Source organism: Eleutherodactylus coqui, chromosome 5, assembly GCF_035609145.1.
Source record: "Eleutherodactylus coqui strain aEleCoq1 chromosome 5, aEleCoq1.hap1, whole genome shotgun sequence".
NCBI lineage: Eukaryota > Metazoa > Chordata > Amphibia > Anura > Eleutherodactylidae > Eleutherodactylus > Eleutherodactylus coqui.
In genome coordinates this window covers 129,938,786-129,964,401 of record NC_089841.1, presented here as the reverse complement: position 1 = coordinate 129,964,401, position 25,616 = coordinate 129,938,786, and the positions used below count along the sequence as shown (strand labels likewise).

The 25,616-nt window shown below is 40.6% G+C and overlaps 1 protein-coding gene across 10 annotated transcripts in view; it reads right to left on the bottom strand.

The window, feature by feature from the left end:
• The window catches only part of CTXN3 (cortexin 3), a 195,537-nt gene that overhangs the window by 136,258 nt on the left and 33,663 nt on the right, over positions 1–25,616 (bottom strand). Inside the window, exon 1 of one of the 10 annotated variants that reach the window (XM_066603149.1) lies at positions 24,428–25,000. The exons of the other annotated variants lie outside the window; for them this stretch is intronic. Within the exon in view, the coding sequence (XP_066459246.1) occupies positions 24,428–24,458 (31 nt within the window). The 5' untranslated portion in view covers positions 24,459–25,000. Of the gene's footprint in view, positions 1–24,427; positions 25,001–25,616 lie in introns of those variants that run through there. 10 annotated transcript variants of the gene reach the window in all.

Genomic DNA, 25,616 nt, shown 5'->3' with positions numbered 1-25,616 from the left:
AGTGTTAATGACCATTAATAACCATTAACACTTTATCACCTTCATTTGGATGTAAAAGGACCTACAGGGCTGTTTGCAGAGCCCAGCGTATGATTAATCACACACCCAGCTCTGCACACAGTTGTATTGTTCTCTTTGTGGCTGCCCGCAAATTACAATGTTATCTGCTGACCTGTGGAGATAACAGTGTGCGGTCCATTGAGAGACACTTTATCTCTCACTAGCTGATCAATGGATTTTAAGTTCACCCTAAAATTATCCTTCAAGCGAAAACCGCACAATGCTTGCATTTACATGTAACGATTATCGCTCATTTTTGGTCGTTTTAACTAATTTTGAGTGATAATCGTTACGTGTAAATGGGCCTGTATGCAATATGTAAAATAAAAAGTGAAGTCCTCTCCCACCAAACTTATTTACTTTGTGCACAGGAAAGCCAGTTCTGATAGCCATACTGATGAAAAACAGAGGGTATTTTCATACAAGCCAGTATTATGCAGCCAGCACCAGCAGCATAATACTGGCTTGTATAATCTGTACCAGGTGGTAGAATGCTTTATCTACCGGTGAAAAACAACACCATTACGTGCAATTAATTAAAATTTATAGAATGCAAAAGTCCATTATATGTAGCCTACAGGTTGTCATGTTTGACCAAAGGGGAAGAGCCCCAAAAGATTACAGCATGCCCTGGTCTGAGGGTGGAGGATAACGATGAGGGGAGATTGTCAACTAAATGTCAGCTGTTATATAACATGAGGGAGGGGTTAGTGGCCAATGGAGAGGAAACTAACAATACATGACATGTCCTTAAGCCAATCATACAAGGTGCCTTCCTCATGTGTGATGATGTAATTAGCTGAGCAAATAGCAGTCCGGCTTTTCTGAGCATGCTCAGTGTTGTGCCTTCTAGGATTTTGATATGTTTTCACTTCATTTTGTGGTGCATGCTCAGTACAGAAAAGCTCATACTTGGGCTGATTTGCCCAGGCCTGTAGTTCAGCAAGATACTATGATTTATAAAGCATGCCCAGTTTGCAGAAGTCTGAACTTTAAAAAACTTTCTCATGGCCTCAGTGCTGTGAAAAGGGATTCTACAATACTCATCATCTAAGTAGTGCCCTGTGTGACTGACTGGGCATTCAAGGAGTTAAATCCGTAGATGAAGTTATTATATTTATTTAAAGGGATAGAGGAATGTTATACTTATACATACATATATATTTTTTCCAACAGTGCTGCATGTGGCATAAACCCTAATTTCTAAGGGTATTCCATAGTACAATGCAACTTCCAATCTTAACTGTTACTCATAAAGAACAATTCGATGTATCTAAGCCTATGGAGTAATTCAGATGTTTCCCATAAACACCTTGATGGGTCTCCATAAATAGGACAATCTAATATATATTTTGAATGCGTTCTAGTCCAAGCGTACATTTCATTACTAGCTCATAGTTTACATGTCTATTTATATTGAGCGACTCCTAAGGCACACTAGTGTGTACTATGCCCTCCTGTCACAGAGCCTCAGTACCCTACACTAGCCACATGAAAAGCTGTTAGCTGATTATGGGGGTGCTATATTACAAAGCAAAAGCCTTATCAATAGTTATACAATTCCAAAAGTTGGTTTCAAATGAATGATGAATAAGAAAATCCCTCCTTTAGGCCCAAAGGGCTCTTACTCCTGAAGCAGAAGATCCAGCATGCCTCCTCACGTAACAATTTGTTTGTCCAGGTCTCTCTTGCTGGACCTAATTCTTTCTGAGAAATGCTACAAAATATTATATGAGTACCATCGCCTCTATGACATCCATTAACATGCCTTGCAATGGGGCTGTCCATTTTTGTGCTTACAGAGCTCAGCTTTTTGGAAACTATCTTGCTAATATATATCTTATGGGAGGACCATCTTACTCCATATATAATGCCTGTGCTGTGACGATAAGCCCGTCATCAAAGAATCTACCCCAGAACAGTATGTGACTTGTGTAAAGTTCCATTTCATTAGAAAATGCCACTGTGGATTCCCACTACCCTAGGAATAATTTTGCGTCGCTTGGTGCAAATATCGTGCCTATTGCTGTGCCCTGCTTTTGCAAAAAAATTAAAACTGTATCGTCAAAAATACAATTGTATGTGAGAACGAATAATAGTTTTTCGACAAACCTATTGTGAAGGAAGAAATGTGTCCCGTGTGTGTAAAAAAGCTGTTGGACCCAGTTGGTGCTGAATATTACTGTAGAGACTCTATATCTATGCTGGCGGGTAGTACATTGCTGGGAATAGTAATCTCATGTATTTTAGCAATGGTGTCTTTCGTATCGTGAAGATATGAAGGAAGTGTGCTGACAAAGGATATCAATATTGTCTAAATACATGCTTGCTTTCTGGATTAGATTAACATTGACCGATGGACTATTGGTCTGCCTGGTACTGGAATAGCATTTTATTCAATTTCGGAATCACATAAAAAGTGGCGATGGTGGGGCGAGGGTTATACATAAATTTGAACTCCTCACTGGATAATAGGTTATCAATACGCACTTGTTCTAATAGATGATAAAATTCTGTAAAATATTGGGTTGTGAGATCATGGGATAGTATCTGATCTACTCATTTATCATCACGGAGTCTCTTTGCCATTACTATATAGTCAAGTTGGTCCATGACTAATATATTTCTCCCTTTGTCTGATGGCTTAATCGCTATTTTATGATTAGGATGCAATTCCTCAAAGGCCATTTTCTCCTCTTCATTGAAATTAGAATGTATTTTATATTTTTTTCTTTGGTTTGATCTTGCAAATTTTTTTCTGACCAAACGAGTAAATAAGTCTATACTGCTGTATTGGCTTAAAGGGGTTGTCCCGCGAAACAAAGTGGGGGTAAGCACTTCTGTATGGCCATATTAATGCACTTTGTAATATACATCGTGCATTAATTATGAGCCATACAGAAGTTATTCACTTACCTGCTCCGTTGCTAGCGTCCCCGTCTCCATGGTGCCGTCTAATCTTCAGCGTCTAATCGCCCGATTAGACGCGCTTGCGCAGTCCGGTCTTCTCCTTTGCTGAATGGGGCCGCTCGTGCCGGAGAGCGGCTCCTCGTAGCTCCGCCCCGTCACGTGTGCCGATTCCAGCCAATCAGGAGGCTGGAATCGGCAATGGACCGCACAGAAGACCTGCAGTCCACCGAGGGTGAAGATCCCGGCGGCCATCTTCGCAAGGTAAGTAAGAAGTCACCGGAGCGCGGGGATTCGGGTAAGTACTATCCGTTTTTTTTTTTTTAAACCCCTGCATCGGGTTTGTCTCGCGCCGAACGGGGGGCTATTGAAAAAAAAAAACCCGTTTCGGCGCGGGACAACCCCTTTAAGGTTAGTGTATTTTTGGAATTTGGTTTTAGACTAGTAAAGGCAGCTGTCATAACCAGTGTCCAGTCATCTTAAGAGGTCTATCAAAGTCTCCAGAGCTGCAGGATCATTCCAATTCCCCTCTGCATCCTGTTTAGCTATAATGATGCTTATGGAGAGCTAGCTTCTTTAAAAATAAATTGACATCTCTTACTCAATTGAAATGTGAGAATCTGGGAGTAGGAGTAAATTACAATCCTTTTTTGAGTTTGGTTACCTGTGCCTCACTTTAATGTGTGGAAGGACAGGTTGCATATTTGCAAATCATTCTCATTGCTGTTATATTCGACTTCATCATCATCATCATCATCATCATCATCATCTACTTTGATCCTTTTAGGAATTTTTCCTGGTCTCCCATTGGGAGACTGGACTGTCCTAAAAAATGGGTGCAGTTAATGGTACACTAGTATTGAAAACTGGTTGAGTTTCTGAAGAGGCAATAAGAGTGTCATCTGTATTGTAGGCATCTGTGATGTGGTGAAAGATAAGGTTAAAGGGGTTTTGTCATTAAAAAAAAACAAAACAGTACTTACTTACCTATTCCTCCCCTGTCAGTCTTCCTACTGCATCTTCTCCCCACCGATCTTCTCCTGGGTCCTGCAGTCCCCCCAGGTCACCTCACCTCTTCTTTCTGTTATGGAGCATCTATTCTCGGTTAAGTGACCCGAAGGGACAGCAGGAGCCAGTAGAAGATCGGCGATGAGAAGATGCGGTAAAAAGACTGATATGGGAGGAATAGGTAAGTATTTTTTTTTTTATAACAGAAGCCCTTTAAGGATGCAAAAGATATATGGGAAAACTGGATTGAGAATGTATAGCTGGTTCTGATTGGGAACTGCATCCTCCCTCCTATTTGAAGTTTGATTTTCATGGCTAAAGGCTTGGGGTTTATATTAGCCAACTCATTGCTGATCTGAGTAATAGAAGGGCCAGGTAGAGAAGATGAATTGTCCCTTATCACACCACTGCTATTGGTATCGATTTACATTGCCCTGAAACTTTATTTACGTACTGTGACTTTTTACAATTAAATTGTCTCTTATTTTTGATCTTCCTTTAGGAACTATTGCCCATTCCTTCTTCAATTTCCAAAACGTAGCGCTTATGGGCGATCTACACAGGATGATTATTGCTCAAAATTCATTTAAATGAACAAATTTGAGCAATAACCGTGCAGTGTAATGCAAATGAATTGGTCACTATTCATTTGCAGTTCGTTATCGCTGACTTTCAATCAGCATAAAAACTATCACTGGATCACTGGATTCTTGTTCCTTGTAAATGCTGCCCGCTCAGCACTTCACTTAGAAGGTGATGCGCTGAGTGAGAAGCACGTGACAAGCTAACAATCCAGTGGCGAGCCCTGCCTGTGTAAACACTCTGCACAAGTGCTAACAACCTTAGGGGTGACATCAGCGCTCATGCAGTCCTTTACCCAACTGTCGTCCCATGTAAAAGCACCAACAGAGATGCCTGTATATTTAGTTTGATATGTATGAGTGTTATTTTTCTTTAAATATATTTGTCCTGTTTTGAAACAGTGATAGTATTTACTGCGTATGTTAAGTCCCCATAAATTATATTGGCACGTATTAAGCACCAAAATAGGACATGCTGCATAATACATACTGTAGTGAGGTAAGGGGTAAAGTCCTGGATGGTGTGTATATGCCACGGAGAATACTAAACTCCAGGATATAACTCCAGAGTTTGCATGAGACAGGGGCTGTCCGTGTCACTTGTATACTCCAGTCCATGAGTTACTTGAACCTGGAACACAGCTGAAACCTAGTTAGGAAAGGAGCAGGCGTCATAGCTCAGTAAGAGAGATTGTTGCAGAGAGTGAGCAGCCAGTCAAGAGGAACAGAGTGAGGATAGACTCTGTGCAGAATCCCTGGAAAGCCGGGTGGAATTACCCTGGGAGAACTGAAGGAAGTTAAACCCTGAGGAAAGGTTGGATGAGAACTCCTGTATAAAGTATAAGGACTGTTATATTGTTTGACTCATGGACATTGTCTTGCTGGAGAAAGCCTGTTTATGTTTATGTTTACTGTCACCTCCCCCTGCTGCCAACTGACTGCCTGACGTGGAAACATACCTGTTTATAGGATCCTGCTTACAATGCATACAGTCCAATGAAAATCAAGGGTTTTTAGCAACACGTATTACGTGCATGAACAATATGTGTGTAATAAGCAGGTCACATACCCCCACATGAGTGACCCCTTACACGTGTAAGATAGAAAATATCACCTCTATCGCCTCTAAGATTATAATGGATCTTTAAATGGAAGTACTCTTCCACTCATTGTAAAAAAAAAAAAAAGCAGTTAGGAATCGTTGATTTGACTCAAATCTTGGCATATAGTTACATCTCAGACCAATATGGAAAGGATTACAGTTGTGGTGTGATTAGATGAACAGTCTTGTCACCTGAGGCCCTAAAAGTTGTTCCACCCTTGGTCTATACAAAGGCTCTCAGAGGCTACTTGTGTCTAATGGACCAATTTTTTCGCTTGTGTAGAGCTTGTTGACCACTAGACAAGCCTCTCTATTAAAGAGATTTCACCGAGTTAACAGAGTTTGAGAAATGGCATATTATTGGAATGCGAGAAGCTGGATGGTTGCATCCGCTATTTGCCCGCCACCTGGGTCATTCTGACCAGACTGTTAGTAGGTGTTGGGACAGATGGATGCATAACATATGAGAGGTCAAACACCATCAAAACTATCCATTTTTTAATTACGCTTGACCCATTCCAGCCTATAGGGATATGAACCTATACATTTTTATACTTTTTTTTTTTGTATAAAAACAGATGAGAACAGCACCTGGGTGTGGCCTAGAGCATGATGTGAGCAGTGGAGACACACCAGAAAAGCTCCCTTATTCTAGCTTGGTTTTCTTCCAGAGGCAGTGTTTTCCACTCTCCTGTGTTGTCTACCTTGCTGGTCCCTGGGCCTTTGGTTGTGCTGTACCACGGTCCAAGTGCGCTTCATGGTAGCACTCAGGCATCTGCGAATGCTACTGCGAATACTTTGCACCATGAGGTAGCCCATGCAACATTGGAGGCAATATTGAATATTGAGCAGGGTAATCATGCGGAATTCAGGGAACAATTTGACCATTCTGCTTTACTGAGAAATGCTGTGATGCGGTGTGCAGGTTTGCTAAATTTGCTCGTTTAACTTCTCCTGCAACCTTGGTAAGAAATGCTCAAGAAACATCCACAGTTGTATCTGCCTCCTCTGATGGGACTTTTAATATGTTTTCTCACTCTGCTGATAAGGATAAGCATGGCCCTGTTTTGTATGTTTCATCTGCCTCTTCAAATACTATTTTGCAGGCCATTTCAGCACAAACTAGTGGCATGGATATTGAAAATGAACCTACTCTACATGATGTCTTTCTAGATGTGACTAAAAGCAATACTGTTTTGGCTTCCCTCTCTGCTTAGGTTGGTAGCCTGAAAGAGGATGTTGGATTTATAAGACGTCATTTGTGTGTTGTTTGTTTTTTCTTCTCCACTTCTCTCTCTCTTTTCTTCTCTATCATGCAATGCAGCCGGCATCTTAAATTATATGTGTAAAATATAAATAATGAATATCATTTTCCATGGTTCAAGAGGTTAATATAATTTCATGTGCGGGGTATGTGGGATAAAACTAAAAGGTATGCTATTTTTTCATCTATTTAACAATCTCAACTAACTATTGTTTGTCTATTAGAAATACACTTAACAGGAGATATTGTACACCTCCTTCACCATTCTGTATGGGCATATTCTAACTCAAGTTATCTGTGTGGAATAAGTGTAGTGGTGCATAAAAATATCTCTTGAGAGTGAATCATCTTTTACAGGTTCTACAGGGACGTTTGTCTTAAATGTATCATTGTGCACAAGAAATACTTTTTGGTGTTATATATATATATATATATATATATATATATATATATATATATATATATATCCCCCTTTCAGTATTCCAGGGTCAGCAATTCCAAATGTTTGGAGATATTTTTTGGCTTCTCAATTGTAACGGTTAAAGGGTTGGGGGGAAAGAATTGGGGTGGAGTTGAATGGCAGGTTGGTTTCTAAAATTTCAGACTGTAGCCCCCCCTCTAACGGTATGTAAGAGAGGGATGAAAGTAGGAAAAAAGGGATTATATCCAACTATCATGTTAAAAATTAAATACATATAAGCAGATATTGCAACTTGAATGATTTACTATACACCCCCTCTGGAGTAACACTAAATTGACAGTTTTGTTAAGTTGGAGGGATTTTCAACTCAGAAAGGAGTAATCTTTTTGGAACAGGTGTGTTCTGGGTGTCTTTTTATAGTTTTGATCAGTTTACAGAGCTCTATGATATTTCCTACAGTTAGTTATTTTTTCCAGTTCCTTCAGTTATGATTTGCATTAGCTGCTCAGGTCCAGTCAATATCTGTGCTTACAGTTCAATATCCTTTAGTGAATTTGCTTGTGTGTTCTGGAGCTATGAAGAGTGTAACATCTTATTTATATAGACAGATTCTTTCTTACTATTTACAGCAATTCCCAATAAACGTAAAAGAAAAAGTGAAAAAAGATTTAGGTCATATTAGCGAAGATAAATGGGCCGCAGTGTATGATTTCAATGATATCTCTATCTGAAAGTCAACAAGTATCATAATTGTATTTAGTGTATAGAGTTTATCGCACTTCATTAAAGTTGTTTAACATGGGTATTAAATTGAACTCAGACTGTCCGAAATGTTATATAGATGATGTAAATTTAATACACATGGTCTGAAATGGTGTGAAATTGCGTGAATTTTGGAATAGGGTACTAAGATAATTAAAAAAATATATCTTGATATTTGTCCTAATCCCAGAACTGGTATATTGGGTATTGTTGATGGACATACATACTCTTTGGGGAATTCAAAGAGCATTGTATTAGGCACAGAAGCCATTGGATGCAGTTTTTGTCGCAAACAGATGAGAAGTTATATCTTTGGAAAAGGGAATATATATATATATATATATATATATATATATATATATATATATATATATATATATATATATATATATACAAAAAGAGGCTGTTTGATTAATGTTTGAAGAAATTTTGGGAAGATGGTCTGTTATATATAGTGGATAGCTCATACTGAGTGCTGGTTGCATTGAGACATTGTAGAAAAGTTGATGGAATTTGGAGGGGTATTGAGGAAGAGAGGTGAGAAGGTGGAGAAGAGTCAGGTTTTTTCCTTTTTTTTCATTTTTGTATGTCTAAAATTTTTTTTTGTTGAAGGATGGGGAGATTATAATGTGCTTAAATAGAGTTATGATTGATTGCATTGTTTAGGTGTGGTGTTGCTATGTTCTATGTATATCATACTTATGCATGTATAAGTGTGTAGAAATTAAGGGGTAATTGTATAAAAAAAATATAACAAGCAAAAATGAAACACAGCAATATTGCACACAACACCGTGCGATATCGCTGCGATTTTCTTGCGGCAATATCATGACACCTGTGTGGAAGCTGCTTTAGACACTTTCCAACACTTTTTGCTGTGTCTGACAAAGAGGTCGTGGCCAAAAACTACACCATATGCCAAAAAATAAGGGTAATCACTGAAGAAGAATTAATTAAAAAACTAACTTTATTAATAATAATTAAAATCAAACTGGACAGAACACAACATATATCTCAGGTTGAGGTATTAGGAAAAACCCTTCACTCCTCTGAACCTAAGTAGGTCCCTCAGCAATGACTTCCACTAGTAATTATTAGGTGTCTCAGTTCTCATGTGCAAATTTATGAAGCACATGAGATGACAATCTTCCTTTATTGATGTGGCATTAGTCATTGAAGTGAGTGAGGTTTAAAGCACCTCCTGCTGATAAATAAATACATTATGGGGTTACCCTCATGATAGGTCCCCAAAATCAGACAGAAGTTCCAGATAGAGAACAAGGTGTTATGTATATTGCTCAGACACAACACTGTGCTTAAATATACTTGAGTTGAGACCCTCCTCCGGAGATATATAAAGAGGAGGATTAGATTATGAGCACAGTGTTTAAATACTCCCTATATAACCCTTTATTCAGATGTAGTAAATGGTGGTTATTCACCACTCAAGGAGAGGAGAGGGTTAAGTGTCAAAGAAAGGACCAGCTGAGAGAGCCAAAAACTGATATTAATAAGAGTGGGCTAATGGAGAGCCTCCACTTTAAATATCAGTATAGATGTGTAATATAAGGCCCAATTAAGGTTCAGAAGGTCCAGTTAGCAAAGGGTTAAATAGTTAGCCAAGAAAGAGTGGATAGGAAGAACCAGTGATAAATACAGAGAATGAACTGGTTTTTCTCTCCTAGTTATATATGCTCCTCATTCAAGCAACTCCAAATTATAATCAACCGAAATAGGTAGATCAAATTTACAAGGGCAGCTAATCCCAGTCAGAACTTTGGGAAATTTACTGCTAGGACCTTCCAAACTAATAAAATTAAAAAATACCTTTTATTAAATTCCTTTAAAAGAAGAACAAAACAAATACAAACAAATAAGGGGAAGATTAGGATTAAGAAGGCCACTAGTGACTAGTGACCAAACAGGTTGGAGTCGTATAATAGGACTCAACCTTAAAAAACGACAGCAACCGCCACTTCTGAAATATGAACAATGGGAAATCGAGTCATGTGATGAAGCTCAATTGATGTACAACATTGATCATAGATCCAGAAAAGTGATCAAATAAAGTAGAATCACTCTAAATCTGGTATCCTAATGTGCGTCGTATAGTGGGAAGGACTTGCACATAAGGAGTTTGCCCTTAAAGCAAAAATGCGCGTTACCCAACGCGTTTCTCCCAACTGGTGGGTTCCTCAGGGGTTACAATGCGCTAGTTCCAACCAAAAGGTTGGGTTGTGGCTAAATTTTTATAAAGTGTGGAAGCCACACATAGTCCAGGACTGATAATCATGGACCAGTGGTCGCCAAAATGATCTGTCTCTAAATGTAAATGCAATGCAGCGAAGAATTCCAGTGCACCGCAATTTACAAAAATCAGAAAAGAATGACCTATGACGTGGCAATGATGGTCACGGTAATGGTCATTAAGAGGACAAAATTATCCTCAAAGTACAAGATGAGATCAAAAAGAGATATATAAGCCGTCAGATGCTAAGAATAACTTAAGCCCTTAAAGTCCTCAAGATAGATTTGCAGCTACCTAACTGATAAGAAACTATCTGAAGTTGCTAAATAGACTGATAATGCAACTCGAGTGAGTAGCTGAAGGGGACTAGCCCCTAGGTCAGGACAAAGAACTTAAAATCAAAGAAAATAAAGACAAACCAGCGGCATGTCAGTCCTTGTGGTGGAGTGACAGCATAATGGTGAGCTAGTCCAAGGAGCTTTAAATAGGGTTCATTAGGGAACACCTTTTGATGGGTGTGTATCCCCTGAGCCAATGAGAGGCAAAGTGGGAGGCGTACCACTCATGCTATGTAACCTAGGTAACAGGTAAACATATGTTTCATACTGAAGAAAGAGAGAAAAAAAAAAGGGAAAAAAAAAATAAAAAATACTCCCTATATAACCCTTTATTCAGATGTAGTAAATGGTGGTTATTCACCACTCAAGGAGAGGAGAGGGTTAAGTGTCAAAGAAAGGACCAGCTGAGAGAGCCAAAAACTGATATTAATAAGAGTGGGCTAATGGAGAGCCTCCACTTTAAATATCAGTATAGATGTGTAATATAAGGCCCAATTAAGGTTCAGAAGGTCCAGTTAGCAAAGGGTTAAATAGTTAGCCAAGAAAGAGTGGATAGGAAGAACCAGTGATAAATACAGAGAATGAACTGGTTTTTCTCTCCTAGTTATATATGCTCCTCATTCAAGCAACTCCAAATTATAATCAACCGAAATAGGTAGATCAAAATGAGAGGAGAGGAGAGGGTTAACTAGTATATAGAGAGCCCTTCCACTCAAGAAATATATGGCACCAGTGCAAAACTACTACCCTGAATATTAATACACAATTCAGGGAGTAGTTGCTAACTCTTGCACCAAACCAGCACTTAAAGGGTTAAAAGTGCCTGAAAGTCTGCAGTGCTAAAGAGTGCTGTTCCTGTAGTACAGATCACTTTAAATACTAATGAGGATGCAGGACTCTGGGTGAAAAAACCCTGTACTTGTACACAGCAGCGCTGTGAGTAGGGAGAAGCTGAGTCGGCACCGATGTAGCTGCCCGACAGAGGGTATCGGGCAGCCGTCTAGTTCTACAGTGCTCTTTGGTGTATGCACTGTTTCATCAGGATGCATCACTACAGGGATGCCGCCAGATATCACGGCTGCTCCCTCTGTTACCTACTAATGCATCCTGATGAAACAGTGCATACACCAAAGAGCGCTGTAGAAACGCGTCGATGACGTGGTTTTAGTGAGTCAGTAACCTTCCAGATAGTTAGTTCAGGTGTTAGAACTAGACGGCTGTCCTCTACAGCACAGGTGTCAAACACAAGGCCCGTGGGCCGAATCCGGCCCGCCGCCTCATTTTCTGTGGCCCGCCGGCTGTGCAGTAAGTTCCCTCACTCCTCCGTGCTGCTGTCAGTAGGCGATCTTCTATCGGCTTGTTCTGTCTAGTGCAGACAGTAATAGAGGAGTGCCGATAACAGACTGACAACAGCCGCGGAGGAGGGAAGAAGAGTGCAGAGAACATGATCTCTGGTGTGAGGAGAGCGACACTGAGGAGGAGCAGCTGCAGAGTGAGAGCCTGGTCAGCGCTGACCTCCTCTCACCGGCCCTCCCTCTGTTCATGGCTGCAGGCCTGGGAGACATCAGGGGCTTAAGTATGCAGGAGGGCCCCAAGAAGGACTGAGAGCAGCCGGTATACCTGCAGTGAGACCATATTGGATGCAGGTAAGTATAGAAATGTGTATAAAAATACAGAAGTGTCCTTGTGTGCATATGTATGTGTATATATATATGTCTGTGTAGATATGTATGTATATATATACATATATACACACATGTGTATATGTATATAAATTATCTGTATGTATATATGTGTGCACATCTGTGCGTATATACACATTATAGTGTGCATCTGTGCGTATATGCGCATAACGGTGTGCGCCTGTGCATGTATGCGCATAACGGTGTGCGCCTGTGCATGTATGCGCATAACGGTGTGCGCCTGTGCATGTATGCGCATAACGGTGTGCGCCTGTGCATGTATGCGCATAACGGTGTGCGCCTGTACGTGTATGCGCATAACGGTGTGCGCCTGTGCGTGTATGCGCATAACGGTGTGCGCCTGTGCGTGTATGTGCATAACGGTGTGCGCCTGTGCGTATATGTTCCCAGCGGTGTCCGCCTGTGCGTATATGTTCCCAGCGGTGGGCGCCTGTGCGTGTATGTTCCCAGCGGTGGGCGCCTGTGCGTGTATGTTCCCAGCGGTGGGCGCCTGTGCGTGTATGTTCCCAGCGGTGGGCGCCTGTGCGTGTATGTTCCCAGCGGTGGGCGCCTGTGCGTGTATGTTCCCAGCGGTGGGCGCCTGTGCGTGTATGTTCCCAGCGGTGGGCGCCTGTGCGTGTATGTTCCCAGCGGTGGGCGCCTGTGCGTGTATGTTCCCAGCGGTGGGCGCCTGTGCGTGTATGTTCCCAGCGGTGGGCGCCTGTGCGTGTATGTTCCCAGCGGTGGGCGCCTGTGCGTGTATGTTCCCAGCGGTGGGCGCCTGTGCGTGTATGTTCCCAGCGGTGGGCGCCTGTGCGTGTATGTTCCCAGCGGTGGGCGCCTGTGCGTGTATGTTCCCAGCGGTGGGCGCCTGTGCGTGTATGTTCCCAGCGGTGGGCGCCTGTGCGTGTATGTTCCCAGCGGTGGGCGCCTATGCGTATATGTATAATAATAGTGCATGTTTGCGTGTATGCGCATATGTATAATAATAGTGCATGTTTGCGTGTATGTAATATATATGTATGTATAATAGTGTGTGCTACTGGACACTATGTAGGACCTTATTACCAATCGGGCCACCATGGGGTTCACTTTTAGTATACTGTCTTAGAATTAGAATCGGCCCTTTGAAGGCAGCCATAAGGCTGATGTGGCCCTCGGTGAAAATGAGTTTGACACCCCTGATCTACAGGAACAGCACTCTTTAGCACTGCAGACTTTCAGGCACTTTTAACCCTTTAAGTGCTGGTTTGGTGCAAGAGTTAGCAACTACTCCCTGAATTGTGTATTAATATTCAGGGTAGTAGTTTTGCACTGGTGCCATATATTTCTTGAGTGGAAGGGCTCTCTATATACTAGTTAACCCTCTCCTCTCCTCTTTTTGATCTACCTATTTTGGTTGATTATAATTTGGAGTTGCTTGAATGAGGAGCATATATAACTAGGAGAGAAAAACCAGTTCATTCTCTGTATTTATCACTGGTTCTTCCTATCCACTCTTTCTTGGCACTATTTAACCCTTTGCTAACTGGACCTTCTGAACCTTAATTGGGCCTTATATTACACATCTATACTGATATTTAAAGTGGAGGCTCTCCACTACCCCACTCTTATTAATATCAGTTTTTGGCTCTCTCAGCTGGTCCTTTCTTTGACACTTAACCCTCTCCTCTCCTTGAGTGGTGAATAACCACCATTTGCTACATCTGAATAAAGGGTTATATAGGGAGTATTTAAACACTGTACTCATAATCTAATCCTCCTCTTTATATATCTCCGGAGGAGGGTCTCAACTCAAGTATATTTAAGCACAGTGTTGTGTCTGAGCAATATACATAACACCTTGTTCTCTATCTGGAACTTCTGTCTGATTTTGGGGACCTATCATGAGGGTAACCCCATAATTTATTTATTTATCAGCAGGAGGTGGTTTAAACCTCACTCACTTCAATGACTAATGCCACATCAATAAAGGAAGATTGTCATCTCATGTGCTTCATAAATTTGCACATGAGAACTGAGACACCTAATAATTACTAGTGGAAGTCATTGCTGAGGGACCTACTTAGGTTCAGAGGAGTGAAGCGTTTTTCCTAATACCTCAACCTGAGGGTGCATTCACACGAACGTATATCGGCTCGGTTTTCACGCCGAGCCGATATACGTTGTCCTCGCATGCAGAGGGGGGAGGATGGAAGAGCCAGGGCCAGGAACTGAGGCTCCCGCCCCCTCTCCGCCCCTCTGCACTATTTGCAATGAGAGGAGGCGAGGCGGGGCGGGGCGGGGCTAAAGTCCGGGAATTGGCCCCGCCCCCGTCCCACCTCTCCTCATTGCAAATAGTGCAGAGGGGCGGAGAGGAGGCAGAGAGGGGGCGGGAGCCTCAGTTCCTGGCCCTGGCTCTTCCATCCTCCCCCCTCTGCACCTGAGGACAACGTATATCGGCTCGGCGTGAAAACCGAGCCGATATACGTTCGTGTGAATGCACCCTCAGATATATGTTGTGTTCTGTCCAGTTTGATTTTAATTATTATTAATAAAGTTAGTTTTTTAATTAATTCTTCTTCAGTGATTACCCTTAGGGTGCGTTCACACGAGCGTAGGCGTATTTACGTTCGCACGTGCACAGCGTATAATCGCCGGAAAGAACGTTTTTCGGCGATCATGACCAGAGCTAGAAAGCGTATTTTCGTTTGTTCCTACTTTGCAAACTATCTTTTCGGCCATCGAATATGCGTTGGCGCGTATTTCGGTCGCATATGTTCCGTTTTTTTTTCGGGTTGCCGTTTTTACGCGCCGTAAAATCACCCGTGCGAACGAATACATTGAAAACCAATGCCTCAGATGGTCACGTTTATACGATTGGGCGCAAAAACGCGCCGTTTATGCGCTCGTGTGAACGCACCCTTATATTTATTTTTGAAGAATTTGTGCCTCAGTGACTTATATGCCAAAAAATAGTGCAATTTGTCATGCACTTTTTAGGCCAAATAAAAAATGGTATTAAGTTAGACTACACAATCTTAAATTTTGATAGATTTATCATTCAGCAGAGCTATTGAGATACGTTTGGCACATTTTAGGACTGTCTAGTCTTAGTTTACACTAATAGACGATATTAGTAAATAAGCCCCAGGGAGTGACTTTTATGTAGTTTATAAGGCAATGCCCCCTGAGGAAGCTTGGGGCGAAACACATGTCGGGGTGCAGGTGGTAAGGTGGGCTTTACACATTATGTACTGCTGCTTATATGCATAGATTCAATGCTTTGTATGCTTGATGTGTCATTTTATATGATTAAATGTTTGTTGATCTATAATTTTGTATACATGCACTTTTTGAGCATATTTTAATTCTATGAACTTGATGTGTTGTACGCCTTCCTTTCACTTGTCTGCTGCACATTGGAGACTCATCTCTATTGTACTGTAACATCTTTTTAATTGTAATGAATAAAATATAGAAAAGTTTTTTTATGGAAGCTTTGCGTACTGACCTATTATTTTTGGATTGTTTGTGCAGCAGACCGTGTGCTGCTCGTTGTCCGATGCAACTGTTATTTATTACATTGCACTAATAGTTTCATATAACCTTTCAGAATACAAACACAAAATACAAAAATACAAAATAAATAAAAACATAGAACGAAACTGCAGATATATACCCTTCTGACCATCTAAAACTACACATGCTTTATATAAGAATGACGAACGTAGAGGGGAGCACAAATATGCATTTTAGTAGCATTTTGGGCCATTTAAAAAATACTGAAAACATGTGGAAATAGACACCTATTTACTTTTTATATTTGTCCCTGATCTAACCATTTTTTAAATACTAATATAAAAATTGCATAAAATAAAGCCCTATGTATCATGGAAAAAAGAAGCAAAAATTGTTTGAATAACCAAAATCGCTATAGCTTTCAGTCCTTTATGTACTAAAAAAAGTGGAACTGTGCCTGGCCATTACCAGGGTAAATAGCTTAGTCTATAATTGATTAAAAAGAAAAATGTTACCACATGGCTAGTTGAACCTAAATGTTGGCTAAAATTGTTCTTCATGCAAGAAGTAGATATTAATACTAGTATAAACATGTATATTGCCAAATCTTCATACTGAATAGTTTCGATTGATGTCATCAGAACACTTCACATTCTTCTCACCAATACATTTGGAGTAAAAAAAGAGAAGTGGTAACCATTGCATGTGTTTTCCTTCTACATGGTGTTTTGGAGGGTCCTCGTGAAAAGACTGAGGGCAGATTAAGTAAATGGCTTGATTTTGCGATTAAATTAGCAGCTTGGCTACACACATTTTAACTTTTTCTGAATAGCATCTGACAGTACTACTAAGAATACAAATTAAATTTCTTCTACAAGGAAGAAAACAGTCTCTCTAGTGCCATCCAATGTCCAACCCATTGAAGCGCCTTGAAAATAGGACTAGGGGTGTCAGGCAAACTAGAGACATCCATATAAATCCTTAGTCACGTTTCAAGACTCATTAATGGGTTAAACATTGACTTACAGGGTAGCTACCCTTTGGTGATACTAGAGGAAAAGTGTTTTTCCTCCTGGGGGAAAGCTAATTTGCATAATTTTCACTCATGAAACGTTGCCTGTAAGACTCTTTACACCAGCTGGACAGACTTCAGCTCCAGGTTCACCTTCACTTTAGCATAAAATACATCAATGTTGAACACTGAAATGATTCTTGAAACCTTTGGTACCAACATTCTTCCAAAGTTGCATACCATATCCATAGATAAACATCACACCTATTGTTTCCCCAAATGCATACCTACAAGGCGCTTTGGAGAGTATTTCCAATTTTACTAGTTTTTTCTAAAACCTTGGTTGTGGTACATATATGAGAAATATCACTATTAGTGTGGTGGCTTTAAGGTACCCCTAAATAATATGGACGAAAGCTTAATATACTGACCTGAATGGCATCAGTGACTCAGTTAAAAATGTATCTTATCAATACAGTATATATTTCACTTCCCAAAAAATCCACCAACATCTATGAAATACAGAGGCTTTTACAGTGACTCAATAGCTCACAGTGTCGTCTTGCAGCACAGGGGTCCAGGGTTCAAATGCTACCAGACGCATCATCTGCAAGGAGTTTTACTGTTGTCTAAGTGCTTACATGGTTTTCTTCCAGGTACTCTGGTGCCGCCCCACTCCAAAAACAAGCTGATTGGTTAATTGGCTTCCAATGAAATTGATTGTGCTGTGTAATAGGACAATTAAATTGTTCTTACTCAAGACAAGGACTGATGTGCATGGTTACAAGCTAATGCCGTTATGGAATAGACTGCCACATATTAAGAAATGGGGAAATAAATAATTACTCGGCTAATTTCTACATGTGCCAACTAACTTATTACACCTACTGTTTTTACATGTGCCTACTAGATTTTACCAGGAAGTCCCTAATATTTTACGCCAACTTTGCCTCTCACACTGCTCTAGATGATTCCTGTAACAATAAAGTGTTAAACCCATTTAAGCTACCAATCATTGTGTAGTATTATAGGTCTATCATATTCTGCTCTACATTATTTTATTCTGTGCTGTTAGGCCAGCTTCACGCGGGGGTGGGGAGTGGGGGGGTACAGTAAGGAGCTAGTTATGTGATGTTGTGCTGATGCATCAGATTACTAGTACAGAACAGTACAAGAGAAAGCAAAGAGAAATCTGCAAATTAAGATGGTGTCTGATAAGTATCAGACAGGGCACTGCATTGCATAGAAGTGACTGTAAATACATAGGAGTCATCCAGAGTGTGACAGACAATCAGGTGAGAGGAGCAGGGAGGGAAAAACATGTTTTCGTTGCCGTGCTTCTTGGAACTTAATCATGATTCCTAATTGTATCATTCTACACTTTGCTTCTCACTAAACTGAATTCATTCATTTACTTATGCTTCTTTGCATGTCATCATGGTGGTCCTTCCCTAAGCAGTCCTGGAGCTTCATATGATTCCCGCAGTCTGGGAGCAATCCAGCATACCACCCATAAAAGATGACAAGGAATAATAAACTGACAGCTAGTGCTTAGTGGTAAAAGGCCAAGGCAGATATATTAGCACACTAATAAAAAGATAATAACATAAATTGCCAATATCTCACTAAACTAAGGGACAAGGGTGTCATCATGTCCCACCAGGGTTTACCCAGAGATGGAAATGCTATCAGGAACCCCCACACCCTAATCTGCCATAAGGAAAAGGTCTTTGAAAGGGCTGTAGTGTTCCTGGCATGACTCCAAACTAACCTTGGGACCATCTCTGACCATACCAACTGCACACCCACATCAGGCTCAGGACTCTAACAGCATTCTTGTGCATCTTTGTCAGTAAATCCCGCTGTGGATTCAGCCCCCTGGTCATTTTCCCCCAAATGTATAACAAGGACTCATGTTGGGAATGACAAATCTGACAATCTCGCCAGTTGCAGGAACATATTGTCCCATCTGAGGCCTCAGTAACTGGACCAGCACAAAACCACTTGCTCACATGGGAAACACAGTTGCTTCCCATCTTGGAACCCCTTCCACCCGCTCTTCTCTGCTCCCACAAGATATAGGAGTTTTCAAAGATCCATGCCATCGCAACTTCGGAGTCTGAAACACAAGAACAGACTACTAACATAACCCACAGTTTTCAGGAAAAAAACTGCTACCCCCTCCCAACTGTTCAATAGGCTCCTAACTGCTAGGCTCTCAAGAGGCAGATGTATAACTTATAGGCATCTGACTGCCACTGGCCCAACTGCCTAATGAGATCATCTGGCAAGCCTAAGCGGGCTGTCTCTATGGCAGCTCCAACTCAAAATGAATGGGTACAAAATTCAGATCTGTTAACCCCCATTTCGTCTAAGCTATGGTACTGCACCATCCAAAACTGAAATGACGCCAGCGGTTGTCTGTTCTCATGGCAAAACCATGGGCCGACTAACTGGGGGGCCAGATATGTGGAAAATGCAAAGCAGCTTTAACTAGGCATAATGGTCCGTCTTCTTTTGCTCAAAAGGATATATTCTTCCCCAAACCCAACTGGTCTCTTTTAGAACATCTCAGCTATATGTGCAGCACCTCATCCTCCAGCACTATGTCCGCTGCTTGTAGACCACCTGGCCTGCTGGCGCTCTGGCTGACAATTTCAGATGCCTGGAAGGCTCAAAAAAATGCCTACTAAAAGGCTGCCCAGAACAAAACATATAACACAACCTTCCAAAAGTTTCCACTAACCCCCACAATAGATCGCCATTACCAGCGCATCTAAGGTCCTGTTAACTTTCTGGCCACACTCGAGGCCGTAGTTCCCTTCGCGATCTGTTGCTCCAGAAATCTATCCAACAAACTCTTCATATCCACCGCTGGATCCTATAATGACACCCCACTAGCGAGCACACCCAGCTCCTCCCATGTAGTCTCATAGAATTGCAACATTCAGGGCGTAATTGACTTATAAATCAGTCCATTGATCAGACTTGCAGTCAACTCCATAGTTCTTCTGGGAATGAGATTCCATCCACGGGTAACCCTGGCAACAATACCGTTAGCCGAGATGAGCATAGGATCCGCCGTAATACGTGGATCAATCAAATGCATTGAATCACACAGTTCCAATCATGGAATTGCATTATCTGTGAGCAGAAAATAGAGTATGTTCTGTTTTACTGCGGAGTTCCGCAACATAGTGCCCATTGTACTCTATGGTCGCGGATATACCCGCAGCATATACACAATTACATTGCGTATGGGTGGCGGTCACGTGGTCTTCGCTAGTGCATTTCAGGATGTGGCATAGGCACTAATGCAAACCTATGCCATCAGAGATGCAGGCTTTTAAACTGTATTGACTACAATGGGGTATGTCTGACTTTTGGCATTCCTAATAGTATTTTACCGGATGTAATAGCACAGCATGCTGTGCTATTTCAGCCAGGATTTTCTGCCACATCTGCAGTCGAGGCTCCGATGGAACCTCTGACACAGATATAAATGGGCCCTACCATTATTAAGTTATTGGTAGTTGATTTTTGGAAATGGGCTGTTGATCCAGGCATCTATTCTGATTTTTGCCATATGAGGGTTTTTATCTTCCCCTTCAGGGTGATGTCACAGCATCAGCCCAGGCCCATACTTAGTGTCATTTAGCGCTGGGCACAGAGTAGTTAATGTCTTCTTTCTGTTTGTTCGCTGATTGGCTTGCTGGGGTAATGGACTGCCCAGCCACCCAGTCAGTAACTTTCATTGGAAATTTATGCTGACTCCTCTGAGCAGGTGATGCTGGTTATACTAATTTGTTTCCTGGTTTTGTGTGGTGAGAAGGGAAGTGGCTATTTTGGTCAGAGTTTTCTATAGTGTATGTTCATTGTCAGTTTATACTGTTATCCTTTTGTTCAGTTCAGCTCCTTTTCATGTATCTTCTGTCCAGTGTATCCAGTTTGTTACTGGATCTATCCCATTTGGCCATAATTGGATGATATCTCTATCTCTTACTGCATTTCAGAGAAGCCCAAGGTTCCTGTCATGGGGGGCACCCTTTTCAGGGTGGGTTCTCTGCTTATTAGGCAGATTGAGCCACTTTTAAATAAATTATAGGACCAGGCACCTCCTCGTCTGTTGTCCAAGTGTGCATCCCATTTACCTGTTCCTTCTAGTCATTGTGGACTGTGTCATCTTTATCGGGAGGTGATGAGTTCTCCTTCAATGGAGGTTTTCAAGCAGAGGCTGGACAGACATCTGTCTGGGATGATTTAGTGATCCTAATGTGATTTTTCTCAGCAAGAGAAACCAAGTAATGTTGTAGATATGACACCTTTTAATGGCTAACAAACTACATGATGTTATAGCAAGCTTTTGAACCTACTTAGGGTCCTTCCTCAGGCACAATGGCCATTATGCCTGAGGAAGGACCCTAAGTAGGTTCAAAAGCTCGCTATAACATCATGGTTTTTGTTAGTCATTAAAAGGTGTCATATCTACAGCATTACTTGATTTCTCTTGCTGAGAATAATCACACTTTGCTGTACTGGATAACACGGTACCAAACCTTTTTCATTTTAGTGGATCCTGTATTGAGCAAGGGGCTGGATCCGATGACCCTGGAGGTCCCTTTCAACTCTGCCAATGATATATTATATAATGTGTGTGTAATAAATATATATTGCACATACCATACAGACTAAAACGTATGTGTAATTAGATGTACAGACCAATATACAATGTCTGGCTTAATATTCAGACCCCAGACCCACACATAGTGTCCACTTCAATATGCAGACCATGTTAGGAGCAAACTTAACATGCAGACCACATCAATTACCCTTATGAAAATTCAGACCACATCTGATGTCCAGTTAAAATATGAAATGCTGATATGACTTTTAATTAAATATACTCACAAGTAAATATTTAAACATATATTGGAATCTGACATAAATATAGCAACCTATACCTGCTGCCCAGTTTAACTCATTAAGGACCAAGTTCCGTAAATATATGGCGCTTGATCCTGGCCCATAGTAACTATACAGCGCGGGATTAAAGTTTCTGCTTCTGCAGGCACAGGTCAGGTTCTCGGCTATCAGACACAGCATAAGACCCGAAGTAGAAGACACAAGTGGTTTTTACCACTTCTGCCTTCTCCTTTACAAGCTACATTGTGCTTAATGAGTGCTATGTAGAAAATGCAGAAATCAGTAATGTTATTTCCTTCATGGGACCTGGCAAACACCTGATAGTCTGCGTCTCTCCCCAGCATGTCAGAGCTGCAGGGACTTAGCAGACTCCTGATCAGCTCTGCCAATAACTACTGTCACGCTAGGGGCATGTTTTACCCTGTATGTTTTAGTTGCTATGGATGCTCCAGTTACAGTGGAAAAGTGTGAAATAAAAAGAAAATACTTTGTGATGGCCCACAGAGGTCTTATATGATGTCAAGGAGGACATAGGTGTTAAAAAAAAAAAAATTACAAAAGTAATAAAAAAATACAGAATAAAATTAAAAATATATATAAAAGAAGAAAACTACCCGCGACCACCGACGCCAACCTAAACTGTTGCCATATCCGTCCTGTAATTTATTTATTTTTTTGTACAAATTACTTCTAATAAAGTAAAAGAAGAAAAATTCTGTGGAAAAAGGAATTAAAAAATAGTCCTATATAAAGCAAAAAATGCAGCAAAAATAATTTGGGCAGGCCAGGGAAAAAAGATAGGGCCATGAAACCACCACGTGAGTGAAATCGCTAGAAGGTATCTGGTTAAAGAGCCGTTAAGATAAGACTGACAGCGAATATGATTCATCTTATTGCATTTACCAGTTAGTATGCATTTGATGTTTGTCCGTCACCAGCATGATGGCCAACATATATTTCAATAGCAAAAAAATAATTACACACATATTCTAAATACGCATCACATTAGCTTAGGAACTGTGCTGCACCTATACCCTATGGACCAGCATCAGAATATACTGTCATGTGGAATTCAAGAAGTAGATTTCAGTCATTAATGTTACAGAAGCATGATGAACTTTAGCTTCCCAACTTAAATTACCGAGCCCCAGACCGGTTCTTACACCTTACCTATTTACAACTTTGCTTAGCTTATTAGTTATGATAAATTAGATAGACGAGACAGACAGTAAATAGACTTTACTATACCACAACTTCCTTGACCCTTGTGAAGCTTTAACCATAAATGTACTTATCCAATGACTATCCCAAATGTCGCCCTCTATTTATAACCTAACACGAATAGGGATTTCTACTTTATAGAGAACAATGTGAAAGTAACACAAGCTTTCATTTTCTGCCTGTGTCGGCTCATATTGAATATACCCCTGATGTTCTTAAAAGTGCATTCCACAAGTACATGCACTGTAGTATAAAGTTCACATGATTGATTTAACATTCTGGTCAAAGCGAAATGTTTCAAATATGAAAATTATTGGGGGAGATTCATCAATATTCTTGATAAGGATACACGCTAGTTGGTCAAAATGATTCCCAAAATGGAGCACAATGCATAACAATTTTGTGCAACTCTTTAGGCATTTTGGATAAATTTCTCTTCCATGACTAATTTACATTTCCGCTAATAATTTCCACCAAACATGACACATGTAAATTTAGACCATTTTCTCCTAACCAATGATCAATCTTCTGGTTATTGGACATGTTGCAGTAGGTACGTTGAAGCTACCTCTGTTGCTACTGAGAATAAAACCAAGCCCTCTTGTTAAAATTGCAAAAACAGCAATCTATTTTCAATGTACTCGTTATATACATCTCCGAAGCATGACTTTCTAGAATTACATGTTAGAGACTGTTCAACAGGAATATCTAATAGTGATGTGAAAAAAAACAACTTTCAAATATCCTATGTATACAAGACTATTATGGTTCTATTCAATCACTGACTAAACTAACCAGAAGATACTACGAGAGCAAGAATTCTAGAACTTTTTTTGTGCACACACTTTGCAGAAAATATGATACCTAATTTCTGCTTTTATTTTCCAGTTAATAGCCTCTGTCCAATGATCCATCATATATTGATAAGAGATACGCCACACATATGCCAAGTGCTCAACAAGAGAACACAGTAAACTGTATACTGTAAGTAGTGGAGAGTAACATTAATGATCATTATTTGCCATTCTCACTATTATTATGATATTCTACCCCCCCATTAATTAAAACTTTGGTGTTCTGGGTGCTTCTTGGTTTGCTTTTTTTCAGTACCTTACTAATAAATCATGGTGCTATTACAATATGTGTATAGCATACATAGTAGATAATCTATATTATATACACATACACACACATATCAATACACAAAGAGAGAGAGATGCAAGCAATCCCATATATTCCCTTTCTCATATGTTGTTCGTATCCTTTCCAGGAGAGAGGAGTAACTTCCATTAATCACAGCTAATAAAAGCCGCACAGACTCGCCAAATAATGCATCTAAATTGAAAGGCATAGAATGCATATCAGATGTTGACACACTTTAGCATCTACTGGATTACCTTGCTTTAGTCGGTAGAAAACTTGGTCCATTCCCAGGCGTGTCAGTTATTTACGAAGATCCTCAAGTTTCATTCTTGCCAATTCATTTTCCACCCAGCATAGAGAGGGCAGCTTATAGCCCGACATTTTGGCTAGTATGTTTGTTAAGCGATAAAATGGAAGTAACTTTTAGGTAGTCCAGCTTGTTAATATTAGATGTCACGAGCTGATGCTGCTGCATGTTCTGAAAAGCCGAGCCTGATTTCCATTCTATCTCAGCAGCCCTTCGGTTCAATGTATTCCATAGATGAGAAGCAGTTGTGCAGCCTGTCTGAAATCCTCTTCAGAAGGACATTGAAATTCACAGGCAGTACAGGCTTCGCAGGGTATTCCCACACCATACACAGCCATGCGTTTATAAATGTACCTCTCCCACTTTATTGATTACTGTCAGCAATCAGCATTCTTTTATTCCAATTAGCACTCTTATGTCAGCCAGACTTCATGTCAATCCCTATTTGTGTCCTTCATTCTTGTCCACGGACATATAAATTAAAGCCATGTAAGGCACATCACCTTCTTTCGACTGTCTGACTCACTATTAAATTAAACTGGAAAAAACTTAAGGATGGATTGTGCATGTAAAAGGATGCCACTCACAGTCTGCAGCCTCCGCCAGCCCTACCGAGCAGTACGACACAGTCAGATTCCAATTACTTAGTGGATGTTGCTCATCCACAGGTGTATATCTAGGAGGATACAGAAAATGTCGTATTTACTGGGCCCAACACCCTAGGGAATATTTAACATGCGCTGCTCCTTTCAATATTATATTAGACGCTGCAGTATAAAACAATAGGCTCTCCATTGAAGCCTGCTGTGTCACAATATACACTGTTATTCACTGGGATTTGAGTAGTCATTGACGCTCTATTCTGCCAGACACTGAAGATGAGAACCTAATACATTTTACTGAGCAAGCTCCAAACAATGCTGTGTTTTACAGTGCTGTGCAAAAGTTTTAGGCAGGTGTGGAAAAAATGCTGCGAAGTAAGAATGCTTTCAAAAATAGGAGTGTTAATAGTTTATTTTAGTGCAAAGTGAATGAAGTCAAGAAAAATCTAAATCAAATCAATATTTTGTGCGGCTGCTCTTTGCCTTCAAAATAGCATCAAGTACACTTGAACAAAGTCAGAGATTTTTTTAGGA